The 20,592-nt window shown below is 35.0% G+C and overlaps 2 protein-coding genes and 1 long non-coding RNA gene across 5 annotated transcripts; 2 read left to right on the top strand and 1 right to left on the bottom strand.

The window, feature by feature from the left end:
* Positions 1–1,541: 1,541 nt before the first annotated feature.
* Positions 1,542–5,563, top strand: LOC148233617 (uncharacterized). Its single transcript, XM_088188762.1, has 2 exons — positions 1,542–1,708; positions 3,797–5,563. Exon 2 carries the CDS (start codon positions 3,809–3,811, stop codon positions 5,102–5,104), a length of 1,296 nt encoding a protein of 431 aa, XP_088044888.1. The 5' UTR covers positions 1,542–1,708; positions 3,797–3,808; the 3' UTR covers positions 5,105–5,563.
* A 2,806-nt stretch (positions 5,564–8,369) lies between these two features.
* Positions 8,370–11,458, bottom strand: LOC148233616 (uncharacterized). Its single transcript, XR_015810242.1, has 3 exons — positions 11,377–11,458; positions 11,242–11,304; positions 8,370–11,171 (listed from the first exon to the last, which is right to left on the bottom strand). It is a non-coding gene; the product is annotated as an uncharacterized LOC148233616 (long non-coding RNA).
* Positions 11,459–12,727: 1,269 nt separating this feature from the next.
* Ald1 (fructose-bisphosphate aldolase) lies at positions 12,728–17,390 on the top strand. Of its 3 annotated transcripts, XM_088189010.1 has the most exons (9): positions 12,728–12,762; positions 13,342–13,483; positions 13,554–13,645; positions 13,717–14,095; positions 14,154–14,269; positions 14,337–14,436; positions 15,719–15,918; positions 16,069–16,143; positions 16,847–17,216. In XM_088189010.1, exons 2-9 carry the CDS (start codon positions 13,372–13,374, stop codon positions 16,940–16,942), a joined length of 1,170 nt encoding a protein of 389 aa, XP_088045136.1. In that variant the 5' UTR covers positions 12,728–12,762; positions 13,342–13,371; the 3' UTR covers positions 16,943–17,216. The 3 variants fall into 3 exon arrangements, with proteins under 3 accessions (XP_088045136.1, XP_088045135.1, XP_088045134.1); XM_088189009.1 differs by lacking the exon at positions 16,069–16,143 and having other exon boundaries at positions 16,847–17,390; XM_088189008.1 differs by lacking the exon at positions 16,847–17,216 and having other exon boundaries at positions 16,069–16,724.
* Positions 17,391–20,592: the final 3,202 nt, after the last annotated feature.

Raw genomic sequence — 20,592 nt, 5'->3', positions numbered from 1 at the left:
ATAATTGACTTAAATTCTGATTATTTGTGTTCACAAAATTTCCCAACATACTTTTTGATTTGTGTCAAAGTGTCTCTTAAGATTGTACTCCTTACAAAAAGCAATAACGCTCCGTAATATTAGACATAAATTTCATTCTTGCATGAGATAAAAATAAATTGTAGTTCCCATTTCTGATGAAAGTTACGGTTCTTTTTTCGGTTTCATACCTGTACTGGGCTCAGATATATTTTTTATTAGTATTATGGCAACTCCTGGAGTTTTTACTGATAATCTGAGAATTTCTGGTTTAAAATCAGAAACATCATTTCAGAATTTTTTTAATATTTCGATTTCATTAAGATTTTTAATATTTAATTAAATTACTTGCATTTTTCCGGCCAAGCCGGGAGGAAGTAACGTTGTATAAAAATTACATAATCTAGTATTAATATGTACATATATTTAATCATTTAAATAATAATAACAGAAACAATATGAATATAAGTAATTTTTATAATTATATACAATATTTTTAAAATATGAAGAAAATCACAAAAGTTCATAATAATAAAATATTTACATTTATATTTTTTATGCGAAAAATACGTTTAAACAGTAATCTGGACTCATCGCTCGATTTACGCGGCTGGACTTTGCGGATTATTTCCTCGTTCCAGGAAATATTGCGTAAATCGAGGCATAGAACAAAATTTTTAATAAAACGATCGAATAGTATTCACTTGTACTTTTTAACTTTCTGTAATTTATAAAGTAAACGAGCAAAATCATCAGCGACACGTGTGCACGGGTAGTGGGAGAGGTTCCAGATGTAGTACAACATCAAATGGGGGTAAGCCATATGAATAAAATGTTTTTGATTTTGAGTATTTAAAAAAATGATTTTTCTTAACAGCTTAAAACGAGTACCCATGGATGAGTATGCTATAATATGTTTTATATATAATTTATACACATATCGACAAATATTGCTCTAAAGTCGACCTGTTGACCATAAACCATGAGAAATTAACTGACTTAGTTATACATTTAAAAAAATCCTCGATTCGAATTTTTATATTTATTTTTATTATCTGAAGTGTAAAGTTACAAGAATAAATAAAAAATAAACTTACACATGACTTAAAATGAACATTCAGAATAATTGTAAGGTAAGTATTCATTCCTGTATCCGGAGATCAACAACTACGTATATGGAAATTCATAGATGAATCGCTCGAAAGTATTTAAACTTTTTTATTCGAGTTCGCCTTGACGATTTGGCAACGTTTTAGATAGCGAATCGACGATACATTTTCGACCCAAAAGCGGATTTAATCGAAACGCCAAAGATCCGAGTATTTTTGGCTCGGGGCCAGAAAATCCGATATGTAATTTTATTATCGCACGAAACTCGTCTGCATAAATTCGCAATCGATATGTCAACGGCCTAAACGAACGAATAATTTGAAACGGAAGCGATTCACCAACGACACCTGTGGACGAGGCCTAAGGACGGTAAAGCAGAGCGCTGCGCTGAGGCCATCTCTCGTCCGCGCCGAGAAGTTAGATAATAACAAAGCAGCTGTTCCTTCCCCTTTCGTTAAACCAGAACGGAAGTAGGCGCATTCGGCCGTTAGCGGCTTGCAGCTTGCCTGCTTTTTAACCTGCAAACTATTTACGCATCTAAGAAATTTATATATTCTTCACTTGAACCTCTACATGTTAGGTAAGTTTCAAAATTGTACACTTTTCTTTATATCTACTACTCTCTCGTATAAGTGCACGTAGTCTAAGACGAAACCCAAAACAAAAGATTTACCGTTGAAATGCGGTAAACATGCGGCAATTTATCATAATATTTAAGTACAAATAAATCTGTTACTTTTCGGTCGTTACCGGTAGATTACCAATATTTTGTTTTAATTTATTAATTAACCTTTTAATATTTCTAACATATTTATTAAACAAAAAAACAAAATCACTGTATTTAAATTATAAATTGTATATTAGCATTTTTTGCTATTAAAATAACATTGCAAAACAATATTCTCGCCACAAAACAATCTGGGAAATCTAGTTGTTTTTCAACAGTTGTTTAGAGAAAATACTCATTTATATGCATTTTTATAACTGATTGATTAAAATATAGAATAATAAAAATTGATTAATTTATTGAGTTTTAGGCAATTACAAATAGAATAATTTTTTTGTATTAAAAAGTATAATTTTTGTTGTCAAAATGATGTTTTACTCAGTCTAATTTTTTTTATTAAATTCTATTAAAGCACAATAAACAACTGTTACATCATTTTTTTTTTATTTTAATAATTTATTTAGCCAATTGTTTACACACTAAACAAATATAGTCAAAACATACATATAAAATATATCATAAACATAAGCAGAATATAAAAAAGACTTAATAGTATAATTTATTTTTTAATCCACGAAAGTGTTTTTTATTCTATTGAGGAAACCCACTACATTTTCTTTTTGCGGATTGTCCTAGGAATATTACTATACAAATGAACACTCCCGTACAATATTTCCCTGGCCGTACTCGTTTTCTTATACCTTAAATTTTCTCTATATCTAGTATTAAATCTATGTATATCTTTTTTCTTATTACTTTCAATCAATCATACTTTTACTAGTAAATCTATTTTTATTTAAAACTACTCTCATTAATCTACCATTTTGTAATTTTTGCAATCATCTCATCTTATTTATTAAGCATATATAATATTGTTACACAGTAATTTAAGTGGAGCAATATATTATTTTTTTGTATTTATACTTAACATATCTTAGATAATATATCTATTTTTCTACTAAATTTTTTGATTTTGTATTTATAATGTTCCTTCAAATTTCTTTTTTTAGCTAGAATTACTCCTAAATCTTTTATATTACCAACTATTTATATAATAGAGTTATCTTTAACTATTTTAAATGTGTTTGCAGACGACAGTTGAATTTAAAGTTTCATCTGCAAACAGATATATTTTACATTTTTCTATATTAATAATTATATCACTACTATTTATTATAAACAACAATAGCCATAATTAGGTCCCCTGTGGTATACCATGAGCTATTATTTACTCTCTAAAATAAGCATAATTTATTGTAACTTTTTCTTTTTTAAATAATTATCAAACTATCTTAAAACTGTTTCACTTATACCTATAATTTCTAATTTCTTTAACTTTATACTTTTGACTATAGTTTCGAAAGCTCTCTTGAAATCCAAGAAAAGTGCTCTAATGATTTTGTTTATATCCTTGGCCAACAACCATTCACTTATCACTACTTGTAATGCATACTCTGTAGAATGTTTTTCACTGAATCTCGATTGTTGTTCACACGGAATGTTTTGTGAAATAATACAATACCTTACTACTATTTTCATCACCTTTTCATTGCAAGGCAACATGTTAAGTGTTCCTATTTCCTCAACCTTTTTAATATTTTTTATTTTAGGTATTGGTAAAATATTAGCAATCTTCAAATTATCAGGTATTTAGTGTAGCATTGTTTTTACTTTAACGTGCGGCCATTTGCTGTTCAAACCCAAACCTAACCAAACAACTTGTACGTAACATAAGTTTAAAAACTATAGTGAGTTTACATTAGGTCAAGTTTGGTTTGATTCTATAGATTTGAAGAGTACATGCTGTAAGTAGTCGCTTCGATAATAAATGTTATACTATATCGGACTGTCGTATCTCACAGGTGTAGTTTTTAAATTACCAAATGTGTTCATGGACTATGTAATTTCCACAATGATGTCAACTTATTATTACGTTTCCAGATACTGAACGAAATGAACTCTATAAACAACAATGCGTTCGAAGTGGATCCAAGCCCTCGCAATAAAAGGAAACGTTCCCAACACTCCGTCAATGTCTACATGAACCCAGCCCTCGACTTGCTGTCCACCGAAGACCCCATATGCAACACGACAATGGAAGTTGTACCGGCCAAGCGCACCAGACGATCCAAGACCTGCGACGATCGTCACATGTTCGAGAATCCCGCTTTAGACACCGGCGTCGCCGAGAACGACATACGCTGCATTCTGAGACGCGAGTTAAACAACGTCAACGACAAACTTACGTCGGTGCCCGAAGAAGACTCCTTCGAATGCGGACCATCCGTTTGCATCCGAGCGTCGGTTCGATCGAACTCGTCGCCGAGACGATACTCCACTCCCGACGTACGAACGTATCCATCGAGAAGAAGCGTCAGCTTCGATCTGAGCTTCATCGAAAAGTTAGAAGTCAACGAAGACGGAAGCTCTAATCTATATTTAGACGACGACCTCAACGAGAGCAACATAATGGAGATAAAGTCAATCGCTCCCATCGCACCGAAGCGCATAGGGAAGAATACGAATCCTTTCATCGACTGTGACGACGACGTAACTTCGGAAACATCGCCCTCAATTTCTTGCAACGACTTTCCGTTCGACTTACCGGCGCAGAGATCAGAATCGTCCATCGAGGTGAACTCTGATATCTCGATCTATAGCGACTCTCCGACTGTGAACGTCGCACAACCGAGACGTCTCATGTTCAACGAGACGGTTCAAAGTATCAATAGACCGATGAGCAATTTAAACAAACAGAGTAAGATCCTCGGATTTGACGTCTCGAATTTAAACACAATTTGTACATTCGACAACCGCTCATTGAACGATTGCAAAAAAACTCGTAAACCTCTAAACATACTAAACAAATTAAAAGACGTGTTTAAACACGACAAACGTCCGACAAAATGCAAAGCGGGCGAGAACCCGTACGAGGTGAAGAGGCCGGGGACCGTCGAATGCGATAAAGTGACTTACGGCTTTGAGAATCGAGGGCTCAACTTTGCAGATATAGACGTAGAAGACAAGAGGTACATAGATCTGAGCGACGTTGAACAGTCGATCCATAGAAAACACGTGAGATTCGATACGACTCTCAATCACGAGAAGTTGATCACCGGAAGTAGTTTCGAAGAAAGCACGGATCAGAAGATGCTCGACGAGATAGATTCCAGAATCGACGAGTTCCACGACGAACTTGAAAACTGTTTCAACGAGAAGAAGCTTATCAGTCAGCATATATCTTCGTGATGTTTTTTGCAATTTTGCTTACTGAAATTTATCCTGTGACAATTTATTACCAAAAAAGTTATAATCGTTATCCTTCTGGGTATATATCTATAGAATAATTTTAAGATATGTTCGTATACCGTATCACCCGAGCTGTATCGGTCGATGTTCAAAAAGCGTTTTTAAAAGTACTCTCCATTCGAAGCAAAGTTTGTTTAAACTTGCAACTCAAAAAAGGTTTTTATACATCGGACAACTGCTTATTAAAATTAACTTCAACGTCTAGTCGGAAATTGTTCGCAGAATTCAGGATTAACCTCGGAAACGACAACTTTGATTTGAAACATTTCAATGCAAAATAAAAACAGCCATCATGAAAAAGTTGTCGATGAAAACTGCTACAAAAATTTAAATAGATTTGTTTTAATTTATATTGTTTATTTATTGCCGAGTCTAAAATAAAGGCTTGTATTAATTTGATCAGTGTTTTAATCGACTCGCGGTCAGAATGGTCAGAATTTATATAAGAGCTTCATCGCACACAAAAGTATTTTACAAGATTTTAGTCATAAGCTTAAGACCATCCGCCCGTGTAACAGAAACTAATTATTCCCGAGCTTGAATTAACTATACAATTAATACACCAGTCTTAAATGTTATATTATTTTACTAACCTGTTCTGTTCTCGTTGTTCATCATATCAATATTCTTTGGATGCTCTATAACTAGTGTTTTTTACGTAGGGTACGGTAGTCAATCTTAGGCCAAACATCTACATGATTACTTTCAGGTATGTACAACTTCCAGGAGCTAAGTTTATTGCAAGATGCAAAGGACTATTAAATTAGTATAGCAGAAAAAAAAAAAGGAAAAAGAATATAAAAATGAGTGTTATGGTAAATTGTGGTTAATCTCTTGTACGTGTTAAAAGCATTACTTTAAATTCTGGAAGGAATTTCGCCATTTCACAACTTTCGTTCTGTCCCTTTTCGTATCGAGCATTGAGAGATTGGGAGAATCACAAGAAGAAAGTCATATACGTCACACGCAAATACGATTATGTGTTGTTTATGTTTCTACCTGCACTGCAATAACGGTTATTATCGGGAAGCTTCAGTATATCAGCATACTTCGGCGAGTTTATGCGGAGCTCGATAACAATTTTACAGGTATGATATATTATTTAAAAAATATAATTAAAAACGTTTAAAAAATGAATAAAACATTTTTTTTATATAGTGATACAAATTACATAGTACATATAATAGATATAAATTTACATTGATACTATATTTACAGAAAATTTACATATAAAATAAGCATTTTAAAATACAATTACATTTAAAACCGAGTAAAAACTTGTTTGCTTTATAATGTAAAGCGAACAAGTGACAAAAACTGGCGTTTACGCGGATTCTTCTCAGACGGTAACCGCCGATAATTATAAATTATATTACACATAATAGTTAATTAATTAATTAATAATATATATATTACCGATTCTCAGACTTTTAGTCTGATGGTTAATACTTACTTGGCTATTCGTCGTTTGATTGACTTAGCCAGTTAGTACAGATTTACCCCATTGTAACGCATTACGCTTACACCTGGCATTGGTCTCCATCCACATGCACAGACAAATGCCAAGGTTAACTTAACGACACTAGCGAACATTAAAAAGAGAATTATAATAGACCATCATTTAGCATGCCCAATTATTGCTCATAACCACAAGAAAAAACTATCCTTTTGGACACAGGGGATTGCAATTTAACTGACCACTAAGCTAAACACCCATTATTACTATGCTTTTGTACAAAAAGGAATGCCTACTATGTCACAACACAGAGAGATGATCCCATAATCAGGCATCAGACGGTCCTGCGATTCGCCACGAATACACGAGAGACGCTCCAAAGATTGCCCACTTATACAAGAGAACATCACAGCCGACCACGATCCAAGCACACAAATCAGACCACAATACTACAACTTATAATAAGTGAGAATCAAATGAACCATATCTAAACTGAATTTTGAACAATAGGAGAACGGAAAAAATACAATTATCCCTTCTCAGAAGTCAAAAATCCACATCAAAAGCAATAAAATCATGTCGGCGCCGTCGCTGTGGGAACGCTCAGTAATGATCAGTAAGACGTCTATTTTGTATTTCTTGCGCATGTTGCGACAGATTGTTGGCATTCCATATTGCAAAATGAAGTAAGTTTTTATAGCAATATTACAACTTAAAATAAGTGAGATTCGTTACTGAGCGTTCCCACTGCGACGGCGACGACACGATTTTATTGCTTTTGACGTGAGTTTTTGACTTCTGAGAAGTTATAATTATTTTTACGCCCTCCTATTGACCAAAATTCGGTTTGAATATATTTTGATCAGAATTCCATAGTGATATCGGTAAAGATAGCTATCGTATTTTTAAAACATGGTGTAATATTAAAGTGCAGACAAACTATGGAACAATTAATGTTAGAACTTGTACATCGACATATGTATAGTTCTAGACTTCTATGGCATTCTAAATGAAGATGAACTTCACTGCAGCTCAAGAATGTTAAACTCAAAGGCTAACGCGAGCCAAATAAACAAAGTTCAAGTTTATGCGAGCCGCAAAAATAACTTGAGTTTTCATAAAAAGTATGTTTATTTGGAAAGCACAATGTAAAAATAGTACATCGATAAATTAATGTTTTCTGCCTGACACTTGGCATATTTTTCTGCTACTATCTTTCCTACTTCAGGAGCAATATTGTTAGCAGTGATTACTTTCAAAACTGACTCAAGGTGAATATCAGTAATTCTGGATCTGACAGGAGACTTATTTCCATTCATAAGTGGAAATAGCTGCTTGCATATATATGTACTTCCAAACATGGAAATAAATTCACATGCTAATTTTCGAGTATTTTCAAATCTCGCTGGCAAATATTTGTAAAATTCAGGAGCGCCAATTTCATAGAATTTTACCTTCAATGCAGAATTACGCTGTATTTCGGTTACCTCCATTTGCATATTATTAGGTACTAATTGAATACCTATTGAAAATATCGAAGAAAACAAAGAAAAGTTGTCTTCTAAATATGTAGTCAGCAAACCTTGTTTCAAACTCAGTTCTAAGGCTTAAAAAAAATTCTGCGTATTTTTCATACATGTTGCATGTCGGAAAGTGCGTTAAATCTTCATTTTTCAACTGTTTTTCCCAAATTACAAGCTAATATTTAAATGCTTTTACTTGGTCACGCATATTCGTAATTATTTGATCTTTTTCCTTGCAGTTTTTTTATATCAACCATGAATGACAAATCTTGCAACCATAAAAACCATATTTTTATGCAACCGAAAAAAATGTTCATAGGTGTCCCTATTAATATGACAACCCACTGTAAATATTTATTTTCCTGTAGTTGTGCCAGGCATCAGTAGTAGCTCCAATAATTGTTAAAAAATATTTAAGTCCTTGTCGCAAGCACAAATAAACACAGCTAATCGAGCTACGCCCCCAATGTCCGTACTCTCGTCACAGGCAATAGAATAAACCTCGAAACTAGATAATTTTACTTTGATCTGATCGCTTAAATTGCCGGCTAAATTAGTAACTTTATCTGCAACTGTATTTCGATACGAGATTATTTGAAAAGTCTTCAGACTTTCAGGACAAACAATTTCTGCAGCTTTAATTAGACATTCCCTGATGAAATCGCCTTTGGTAAAAGTTTTCGAGTGTTTGGCTATCATCTTCGACGAAACATAGCTTGCATGCACCGCCGCATCACTTTCTTGTGAAACTTCAGTAAACGTTAACTGTTGTTTTTTCAGTCGTTTAATGTTATATAACTTTAACACAATAATAGCATTATTACATATCAAGCAACCATTGTATCATTTACTTCACAGCTAAAATACTCCATTCCCATTTTTCTTGAAAATTTCGATGTTCGTCAACAATTTTACGTTTAAATTTACTACCGCTTGATTTCGATATTATTATTATTTATATATTAATTCTATCGTTCGTTCTTTAGACATAAATTTTTCAATCACGCTATCGTAAAATGTGCTCTTCTGTTTTAATTCCATAAGGAGTCCTTTTTCCATTGAAATCAAACTTAGGCCGCATAGTCTTTCCTGGCTTTGCGTACTTCGATCACAAGTATTGATTCTTTTCAGAGCACTACTCGGAAGAGTACTACATGGAAGAGTTAATATTAGTTTGGCTATTTTATCTACTTCCTGAAAACCAGACTCAAGATTATTTTTTTTTAAAAATTGTACAAGTTCATGAACAGATTTCTCTGCAAATTCAGAACACGAATATAGAACAGTAAGCTCGTTTTTTAATCTTATATAATCGAATAATGTTCCATAGGTTTTTTTTACCTTATTGATTAAATGATTTGGAAAGTTTTCTTTATATTGCGCATATTTTTCTTTATCCAGGAGGTGAAAATATTCCAATTTAGACATTGAACAAAATTGGGATTTAATTTGCTTATATATACTATCAACTATCGTATTAAATAGTTGACTAAATTTAATCTTTTCTTCAATAACTAATTCATTGTGGTTATTTTGTTCGGATACATAAGAATTCCATAATTTTTCGCAATTATTTTCCTGTTCATATCTGAGTTGTTCCAAAACCTCAGTAATTTTTTTACAGCAACATAATATATTTAAAGATTTAGATTGTAGAATGTCATATAACACATCAGTTATTTCAAAAAGTTTTGCAAATATATAAAGAAGTTTTCTTGTTTGAAAATTTTCCAAAAAGCTAAGAAATCCTCGGGCTTTTATTATGGTGTCGGGGTCCCAGAGTTCACATTTTTTCAGGATATCTCGAAAAAAGTCTGTAAATTCATTTCCGTTTTGTTGAACTGTGTCATTTATACGTGATGTGTAATTCCACGTTGTACTTTCTATGGAAGGAAGTATTTCGGCTAAAAACTCTTGTAAAGCACATTTTCGTTTAGAAGATTTCGAAAAGAATGCAGACAATCCATTCAAAGTTTGAAAGAACAATTTGCACTCTTCTATATTGGAAAGACCTTGTTGTAATGTGAAATTCAATACGCGACCGTAACAATGTGTAAAAATGGCCAATGGATAAGCTTCGAGTACTTTGGCTTGCAAATGATTAATATGCCCGCTCATCACAGTCGCCTCGTCATAAGTCTGTCCAACCAATTTTTGTTGAATTTGAAATTCTTCAACTATATTTACAACGTGACAAAATAAACCAGCGGCTGTTTTATCAGAGCTAACGTCTGTGAAGCCAATAAACCGCTCGTGAACTTCACCTTCATAAACAAAACGTAAAACCGTCGAGAGCTGCGAGTTGGTCATTACATCTGAAGTTTCGTCAAGAATAATTGCAACAAAACTTGCTGAATTGACTTCTTTTTTAATTTCATTTTTAATAACATCACCAATCGCTTCAATTATGTTATTCTGTATGGACGGGGAAGAAGCACAAAACGCTGTTGCAGTATTTAAATGAGTATCTAAAACGGAATCGTATTCTCGAAGTGCATTTAAAAATTCAACATAATTATCTCCAAAAGATTGTTCTTGTTTTCCTAGATATACCACTGCGTCAATCGTTCGTTTTAATACTTGTCTATTTTTATCAACTCGTTCGTTATGTTGACTTATATCAGCTTGAGCGTCGATCGCCACTCCTACTTGTTGTTTCCCAAACATTTTAAGGAAAAAAAATGATCGAACGTGTGACTGTGATCTTTCGTGTTTTTTTAGTGCCGTTGTCAAATGATTAAGATTAGCGAACCCACATGTATTCCACACGCCACTTTCTTCCGAGAATAATAAACATGGCCAACAGAACAGTCTGGATCGAAATTCACAGCCTGTCAACCACTCGATTCGTTCATAAGTATTTCTTGTATATTCACATTTCTCTTTATGAGTCATAGATAAATTTGGAAGAAGCGGGCGTGGTTTGCCCCTTTTAATTATCTCCAATTTAAACTCATAACTTCTTTTAGAAAATGGACTATTTAAAATATCTTGAACACTATTCGCCATCGTTGGGGTAAAATAAAATCTAGAAAATAAAATAGAAATATTAGTACCTATTAAATATTTTTACACCAAAATAAAAAAAGAGTGACGACCTGTTATTGAGGAATAATTTAATAGAAAAACAGAAGCGCGAGTTATTCGGTGAATATGAGGAGCTAAAATGAGTAAGTAATTGTTAGCACAAACTATAAAACATTTCAATAATAATCAATATTTTTGCTGAATACTTTTTGTCTTATTTTAGGTTAAGGCTTTGGCAGGACAGCGGTAGAGCGTTGCTAGTGTGCTTAAATATTTTCCCTTTATCATTTTCATCACTAGCAACACTGATTGGTTGACTCTTATAATTAAATATAATTGAAAATTGGAAAAATTAAGATATATTTTTTTATGTTATACTGGTTACTTTATATATACTGTTTAACACGCTTGGTGTACAATTTATTTATAAATGACCCTTACCCCAGAAAATCCATGTATGCTTTGTATATCTTGCTTTGGTATCCATACGACCTGAAAATTCTTTATGGTAATTTTAAATGTATATCCGCCATAATACTATTCTACATTTTTGGAAATTTAGACAAATAATAATATAATTATACAAACTGCAAACCATAGTTTCTCAAAAATTTTAACAAATAATTTATCATTTTATTGGTGTAAATTTACATTTAAATTAGGATTTTCACTATGGCCAAAACTTGGCGGCACTACTGCAAATATTTTTAATCAAGCGTAGAACGAGACCACACTATGCCTTTTTGTCATTGTTTATGCACGCACACAAACGCTTGTTGTCCACCGTAATGTCTCGTACGGACTGAGCGTTCCAAGCTAAGCGTGCTTGTACACGCGTAGCTCGGCACGCTCAGTCCGTACAAGGCATAAGCAATTGGACAACTTTTTCACTGCCAACTTATAATGTAAAATGTCGACACATTTATCGCCTCTAATACTTTGTGCACTTTCATTCGACGATCAGCGAGATCCTCGGTAACTACATCTGCCGATCAAACACGAATTTCGCTTTTATCTCCCCACACGTTTTCCCATCCTTTTGGATGCAAAAAAGCAAATCATTGAACGATACTGCATTTTATCCATTTTAGCGATTACACTCTCAAATACCAACTAATCTATAAATCGATGTTACATTTGTTTTTGGCGTCGTTTAACAGAACAGTTTTAAAAAATATTTTCAGAATAGATTTTGGTTTAGAATTAGCTTTTTTAATACCTATTTATATATCATTAAGATTGAAATGGAGGTAGATGCTGCCAAAAGCGGAACACACCATTGGTTTCCGAGTACAGTTTCAGTAATTTGCATAAATTTGGTGAATTCGTTCGCGATCTAATAATTGTTGTTTTGCTATTCTGTAAAATATTGAGATACTACGTGACGTAAATCATATACGTCTACGTGATACGTCGGCCGTACGGTTCTACTTTACCGACTCTATCGTTTGGTCCGAGAAGTTAGCGAGCGCTTACGACGACAGGCGGCGCCGTAGTCGCCGACCTTCCCGCGACCTCTAAATCGACCTTTCTCGCCGGAGACCTGCCACGGACCTCAGACTCTTCTCGTCCGCGGCCCGAGCTACACGATTGTGAGTACCGAGTCCGCTCATCGTTCATCGCTCATCCCTCGTCCCTCATCTCTCATCAGCTCCTCGCATACGTTCGATGTATGATGTACGATTTGTTTTGTTACGCAAAACCAATCATGACCGATACTTGTACCTTGGTGAAAGGAGAGAATTCATTTCGCATATGTTCGAAAATGTGATATTTTGCTCAACTATTCCGACTTTTATTTATTATTCACCGAACATGCGCGAAAACGGAACAGAACGAGCGAATTGTCGGAAAAGGACAGTCGACAGTCGAAACCGACAAGGTCAAACCGGTCATCCTCAGAATCTACCTTTCGATCGTTACATCATTATATTATCACTACGTCGAATTCAAGTTCAACAGCAAAACGCAGACTACGTGTCGCTAAATTTTTTCGCAGATAAGCGGCGATATTATCTAACGTTGACCTCTTTCACCTTTGATCTCGTCAATTTTCGTCAACAAACAATTTTAATAAATTCAAAATTTTCAACGATAGAATAAAAAACTATTAAAAACAAAGTAATAAATAATTTCAAAAAAATAAATCGTTAATGTTTATTTTTTTCCAGAACTAGCTTCCCGAAGAAAAATCGTTCAATATGACTACCTACTTCAACTACCCGTCTGTTGAGCTCCAAGAGGAGCTCAAGAAGATCGCCAACGCCATCGTGGCGCCCGGCAAGGGTATCCTCGCCGCGGACGAGTCCACCAGTGAGCTTCTCCGACTTCCGTCTATACTCTCCGTTGCAAAACCGTACTAAAAATCATTCCTTTCGTCTAGGCACTGTCGGAAAACGGTTCCAAGACATCAACGTCGAAAACACCGAGACCAACCGCAGGGACTACAGAGAGCTGCTCTTCAGCACGGACCCGGTGAGCGTCCCCGTTTGCACGTTCTTCCGTCAGTCGAGGCGTCCGTCTAACGTGCTATTTTTAACTTTCAGAAAATCTCCGAAAACATCTCCGGCGTCATCCTATTCGAGGAGACTCTGTACCAAAAAGCCGCCGACGGCTCTCTCCTCGTGGAGATGCTCAACAAGCGCGGAATCATTCCCGGCATCAAGGTCGACAAGGGCGTCGTGCCCTTGATGGGATCCGAAGACGAGTGCACCACCCAAGGCCTCGACGATCTCGCCGCCCGCTGCGCCAAGTACAAGAAGGACGGATGCCACTTCGCCAAGTGGCGCTGCGTCCTCAAGATAAACAAGAACACTCCCTCCTACCAGTCCATCCTGGAGAACGCCAACGTCTTGGCCCGCTACGCGTCCGTCTGCCAGTCGCAGCGCATCGTGCCCATCGTGGAACCTGAAGTTTTACCCGACGGTAAGACCGATACGCTTTCCCGTCGTCGCTAGAATCTTTACATATTATAAAACCACAGGCGAGCACGACTTGGAGAGGGCGCAGAAGGTCACCGAGACCGTCTTGGCCGCCGTCTACAAGGCGTTGAACGACCATCACGTCTACTTGGAGGGAACTCTTCTCAAGCCCAACATGGTAAATATTATATTCAAAATTAAATATTAAATTTTCGAATAGATACGATAACTGTTCCGTTCTCAAGGTCACCGCCGGTCAATCCTGCACCAAGAAATACACGGCCGCCGATATCGCCAAGGCCACCGTTACCGCTTTGCAGAGAACCGTTCCCGCTGCCGTACCTGGTAAATATACAGTTATTTAATAAAATTTTATTTTTACTATTTTTCCCAAACTTTTTCACATTCTATTGCACTTACTTTGACCCCAAAACTATTCACTATATGTAATTAACATCTGTAATGTAACAGGTTAAAAATGTCAGCCTCTCCGCCTTCTCGTTTCAAAGTAACTTAAAATTTCATAACTCAAATGAATTATGGTCGTTATGGAGGAAAACAAGTACTGGTACTTTATTAATAACTAATTTAGCTAAATCCTTAACCCTTTAAATGCCGCAAATTATTAGTATGGCCAGGAATTCTCTAGCAAAAAAAAAAAAGCATTGATTTCTATCTATCTCTGTAATATTGATAACATTTGCAATTTATTCCGTCTAATTTTTTCTATCATTTAAGAAATGTCACTATGTGCTTAAACATTTTACATCACACAAAACACTTAATATTAACTAGTAAAATGAGTACAAAGAGAAGCGCGTTAAAATGCTCATTTTGTAGGCCAGCCTCATGCACCCAGACATATAGAGCACGTTATCACTCTTAAGTCACAGAAACGGTTAACCACTTCATGCCTGAAATATTTTTCATAAATTGTTCAATAAACCAATATTATTTTCTGCTCTCTTTTAGTTAAGTAATAAACGACAGAACAAAAGTTTTTTTTACATTAACTCAAGAAAACACGTTTTTTATAGCACAATTTATATGAGAAATACATAAAATAATTTTCCCATAAAACGAATTGTTTGTGCATTACTTTTGGACAGATTAGGTGCGAGCGAGTAATGGTCAGAATCGTAAACACCCCATGAATAACTCGTATCCGAAAAATTACCTATTAAATTATTAAATGCACAAAGAATTCGTTTTATGGAATTAAGTATTTATTTAAATGCACATAATAATAGAATTGAATAATAGAAATAATGATTCATAATACATAATGATTCATTTTCTTGCGAAAAAAGTGATCTGCCGATTTGATTTATATATTTCGTTACATAAATATTATTCCCTAAAATACTCTTAGATTAAAAAAATTCCAAATTAAAAGAGGGTAAAGCGAGTCGATGAAATAAATAACGAATATTTCTTAGGCACTTGAATTTCTGTTTACCAAAATATATACGAATTAAATATGCGAAAGGAAAACGCAAAATTCCTCAGAATCGGATTTGGTTTTTTACTATTTTTAGACACCTCAGCCCGGTTGCGAGTCAAGATGCGAATAACCGGTTAGAGTACCTATTTCAAAACGAAACTAATTAAATTTTCACTATTTCAGGAATCACCTTCTTGTCTGGCGGTCAATCCGAGGAAGAGGCCTCGGTGAACTTGGACGCTATCAACAAATACAACGGCAAGAAGCCGTGGGCGCTCACCTTCTCTTACGGACGCGCCCTCCAAGCCTCCGTGCTGAGGGCTTGGGGAGGCAAGGCCAACAACGTGAAGGCCGCTCAAGACGAGCTGCTCAGAAGGGCTAAGGTATCGTTTGTGTTCCTCCTCCGTAAATCTAATGCTTGTTTTTATTTTTTTTTACTAATTTTGTCTATCACCTGTCGTTTGTTTTTCTTTTTTGTTTTCCTTCGTCGTTCTATCGCCGTCTCGCATGCGCGCTCTTCTGGAATCTGACAGGCGAACGGACTGGCCTCTCAAGGCAAATACGTAGCCGGATCCATCCCCTCGCTGGCCGGAACCAAGAGCAACTTTGTTAAAGTGCACGCGTACTGAGTGCTCTACGGCGGATTTTGCATTTATTTTACTGACCAAATACTATTCCTATTTTACATTCCTATTTTATTCACACATTGTATATTGTTCTAATTTGTTTTAAAGACCGACCGAAGCTATCTTTTTTATTTTATTCCGAACCGAATATTGCAAATCAGTTTCGACCAAAACTTAGCCGAATACAATGCAAATACCGAATAATCTTATACACCGGGGACAATGAAAAAAAAATGGGAAAATTGAGAAATTAAGAGGCAACGTCTCATTACTAAGGAACGAGATCGGTCCTTCATCGATTCCGCTCCCCAAAGCGACTCCATCATCGAATACCTTAAGAAGAAGATCTAAATTAAAAACGAGACGGCAAAATATAGTAATAATTATTTTAAAGGATATACGGTGTTGTTAACGCTTTGTAGTGTGTGAATCTCGACAGAGGCGTTACGGTTTCGGTTAATATTTTGGCTGAAACCAAACATTCGGTCGGTCTTAAATTTCTTATATTTTACAAATGCATATTTTTGTTTTAATTGTAGATTTTAATAAATTGTTTTTTGTGAGCTTGTCGTTTCCATCTCTCACCTTAGCTTGTGTTAAAAATATACTCACAATAAAGGTAAGACGTGTTCTAACTCTCGCTAGAATCTGACTGACAATAATCGGTTTATGCTTGCGATTTCAGGCCAACGGAGACGCCTCTCTCGGAAAGTATGTCGCCGGATCTGTAGTGGGCGCCGGCGCGGATGCTTCTCTCTTCGTTCAAAATCATGCTTATTAAATGTGATAGATTACTTACTATATTATAATAATATCGAAAACCAAAAAAACTGACATAATATAAACGTTATGATTTTTTGCTAAATTATACGTGCGAACACTATAGTAAAAATTTTAGCAACGAATAAATGTTAGCGAAGCGCTTCAGTAATGCTATATGTCTACGTAGAGTTGAAACTATTCATATTTGCAGATGCAAATGAGCTATAGTTACCGAGACAATATATACTACGTTATTTTCTTATGTATCGTTAAGTTTTAAACTCTTATATAAATTATTATTTTTTATTTTTAATATAATTAATATTAAACATATAATAGTTAAAATGAACGCACGTAGCTAGTTTTGTGTCAGATCTCAATTTCGACAGTGGGGAGAAATGCGGATCCATAAAAATGTTAATCGTTATTGACTAAAATATACATGTATATATGAAATCTACGAATAATGTCTTTTTATTTCGTCTGCGCCTTCGCAACCGACGTCGGATCGAATTGACCTCTGTCGGTACATAGTTCTAAATTAGACGTGTCACTTTTGATTCGTTTTCTTTGCGGCCTTGCGTTAACGCTCAATAGACTGGCAATGTGCATACGTTAACTGATTTCCATTAAGTCTTGTCAGGTTTTTTTTATCGAGGACTGTAATATGCGAAGGCAAGACTCTAATATGGAGCGCAAAAATGGTAACAATAACGAACGCGAGAGTAAAGTAACTAAATTTTTGTAATAATATGGTGTCGGTTTGTGTTTCCCGATATATAGAAATATGACTACATCGATCAATATATTATGTAAATTATACAATGCATAAGAAGGAAATGCATTCATAGATGAGATGTATGAGTTTCAACACTAGCTGATTTAAATGGAAATACTCGGTAGCCAAGACACATAAAATTAATAAGCCGACCAGGAAGTTATCGTCGTGAATTCTTTTCGTGACATGTTTACATATTGATGCGATTTCTAACAGGAGCATAGACAAAGTCGACTCGAAAAATAAGACATGAAGATGCTATTGTCGTGTAATTGACATATGAATATATAATAAAGAAACAGCTGCAAGAAGCTATATCAAAAACTCCATCTTTGCCATATAAACACTTGACCGACTAGTAAGTTAATGAATTAATTTATGCAAAACCAGAATTTTTTTTACAAATATGTATATGTAAATTTAGGTTTTTTATTGAAATATATATTTATATGCAGAGCTTTTTTAAACAAAAACGGTGCCAGAAATCACTTATTGTAAATCTTTTTACTAAAGAAAATCATATTCAAATATCATTTAAATGAAATTTAAAGCAACTTTTCCTATGCATATAAAAGATTTATCATATTTTTTTACTTTACACATGTCAAATCTAAAGTTAAACGAACAAATTTAAAATAAAATCGTAAAACATCATATATTTGAATAAAAGTTTATAGTGATTTCCAAAGTCTTGTCCAATTCTCGTCTGATAAATCGTCTCGATTCCTTTTTTTAGTGTTTGTGCCTATGGCTGAATGAAATCTGAGAAACCAAAGATCAACGTATTTTGAAGGATTGAAAGTGACAAGGTTTGATGAACAAAAGTGCCGAAACTGTATTGGTCTTGTACGAAGTTCTTATTGGGGTAATAACTAGATTCATTAGCGAAAAACCGCTTTCAAGTTCACTGGAAAAAATTGGAATAGAATTCAGAGCGCATATATCAAACGCAATACTTTTTCAGGATGTCTTTTCGAGAATGTATTCGCGAAATCCACGAATCATTTATCTTTCATTTATGGTAGTCTGATTGACATGTTCCTAAATTCCATCTCTCATTTTCAAGCCAATATTTTTAGTCAAGTACGCGAACCAAAGTGCAAACTCAACATTTTTCTATCTAGCATTCTTTTTTAAATTTACTCTTTCAACGTGGAATCAGTGGCGTAGCTAGGGTATGTGCCCCACCCCCCCTACATTTTTTGCAGGGTCATAAAATCAGCTTTTCTTAAAATAATAAATTGTTTATTATTAAGATCTTGTTGTTCGTGGATTTATATAAGTTTTAGTACATTCAGAGTTAAGAACCACACTAGACGATCCCATCGCGAATATGCCGCCCCCAAGCAAGTGCCGCCCGGGGCGGCCAGCCCCACCATAGCTACGCCACTGCGTGTGATAAAATGCTTTCGAATCAATAGAACGACCATTTCTTGAAAAAAAATCGTGGTGTAAAATGCCCAGCAACTGCAGCATATTTATTATAGGGTCCAAAATCAGGGACGTCATTTGCCACCCTTGAATTTGGTCAGAAAAATGCGTGGCATTCAATGAAATACTACGAATTTGAATGAAATCAAAACATGAAAAAAACGATCATTGACAGGACAACTTTTGCCCCCAATTTTCCTGGAAAAAGCATGAATGACGTACCTGATTCCAAACCAAAATTTCTCGGGTTATCTCTCAAAGAAAATCTAAAAAATATAGCCTCGAATCTATCCCGAAAATATTTTTAAAAATATTTAATTTTAATGAAATTATATCGGAATACATTTTCACAAAATGTGGGGGTCCTTCTTCTTGAAACTTGCGCACTTAATCACCATAACCACGACATAATAAGGATGAACGTGACAATATCGTGTAAAAAAGAGACCACACAAAAGCCCTTGTTATGTCCAGGGAAAAAAAGAATTTTACATAAATAACATGTTATTACTCTCCGACGCATTGAAAGAATATAAAGAAAGGGACCACACAAAACCCCTCGTTACGTCTAGAAATAAAAGGTTTTCACATAAATAACAGAAAGCACCGTAAAGTTACAATATTCCCGTTGCACCATTCGACTTTGGAGCGATGTCTAGCAAGTAAATGCCACTTTCTAGAGATGTGGCCAGTGCAGTATTTACGTATAAGCTACACAAGCTATAGCTTAGGGTCCCAAAAAAAATTGTATGGCCATATTTTGTTGTTCTGAGAAAGAGCAAAACAATTGTATAGATCAGGGTTTCCCAAACTTTTTCAGCGACGGAACACTTAGCAAATCCGAAAATTTTGGCGGAACACTTAGCTTATTTTGCTGTACCCAACTTCTAGGTACTAAAAACTTCGCCTTCTCTTGACGTCATAAATCTCAATTAAGTTTAACCGTCCCTCGCCTTCCATTATGAAGTAGAATATGCTAATTTTTTTTAATTTACTATAAATTTTTGTGAAATATCTATTTAGGCTCCGCGGAACACCAATTTTGGAACATAGTTTGGGAAACCATGGTATAGATGATCGCTGCATGATTGTGATTCGTTACCGAATTTTGCAACCCTTAATACTTAAGACTGGTCTCTAATGGATACTGGGCAGATTCGGCCCACCGGCAGAGAAGCAAAGATACAGCCTGAGACTTCCGAACGCGATCATCGCAGATAGAGGAACTGACCTCCAGACACTATCACTGACACCTACAAGACCTCTGAGGATCTTCCACTGACATCATTCTTCCGCCAGCTTCTCCATCACTGCTCGGAGAATAACGATACTCGCTCATCATAGTTTGTCGCAGTATATGTAATATAATCTAATAATATATATTATATATAATTATATTTATATATACTATATATAATTGTTTTAAGCCGTCGCTTCCGGACGCACGCACTTTAAAATGA

This window comes from Plectrocnemia conspersa, unplaced genomic scaffold (genome assembly GCF_051122295.1).
Source record: "Plectrocnemia conspersa isolate PC_06_02 unplaced genomic scaffold, ASM5112229v1 ptg000007l, whole genome shotgun sequence".
Taxonomy (NCBI): Eukaryota; Metazoa; Arthropoda; class Insecta; order Trichoptera; family Polycentropodidae; genus Plectrocnemia; species Plectrocnemia conspersa.
Note: the sequence above shows the minus strand (reverse complement) of the source record. Positions and strands in the feature narration are given on the sequence as shown.

Coding starts and splice junctions, on each gene's coding strand:
- LOC148233617 (XM_088188762.1), top strand. CDS start 3,809: ATGAACTCTATAAACAACAATGCGTTCGAAGTGGATCCAAGCCCTCGC.
- Ald1 (XM_088189010.1), top strand. CDS start 13,372: ATGACTACCTACTTCAACTACCCGTCTGTTGAGCTCCAAGAGGAGCTC. Junction 13,646..13,716: donor TGCTCTTCAGCACGGACCCG/GTGAGCGTCCCC, acceptor TTTAACTTTCAG/AAAATCTCCGAAAACATCTC. Junction 14,437..15,718: donor CGTTCCCGCTGCCGTACCTG/GTAAATATACAG, acceptor TCACTATTTCAG/GAATCACCTTCTTGTCTGGC.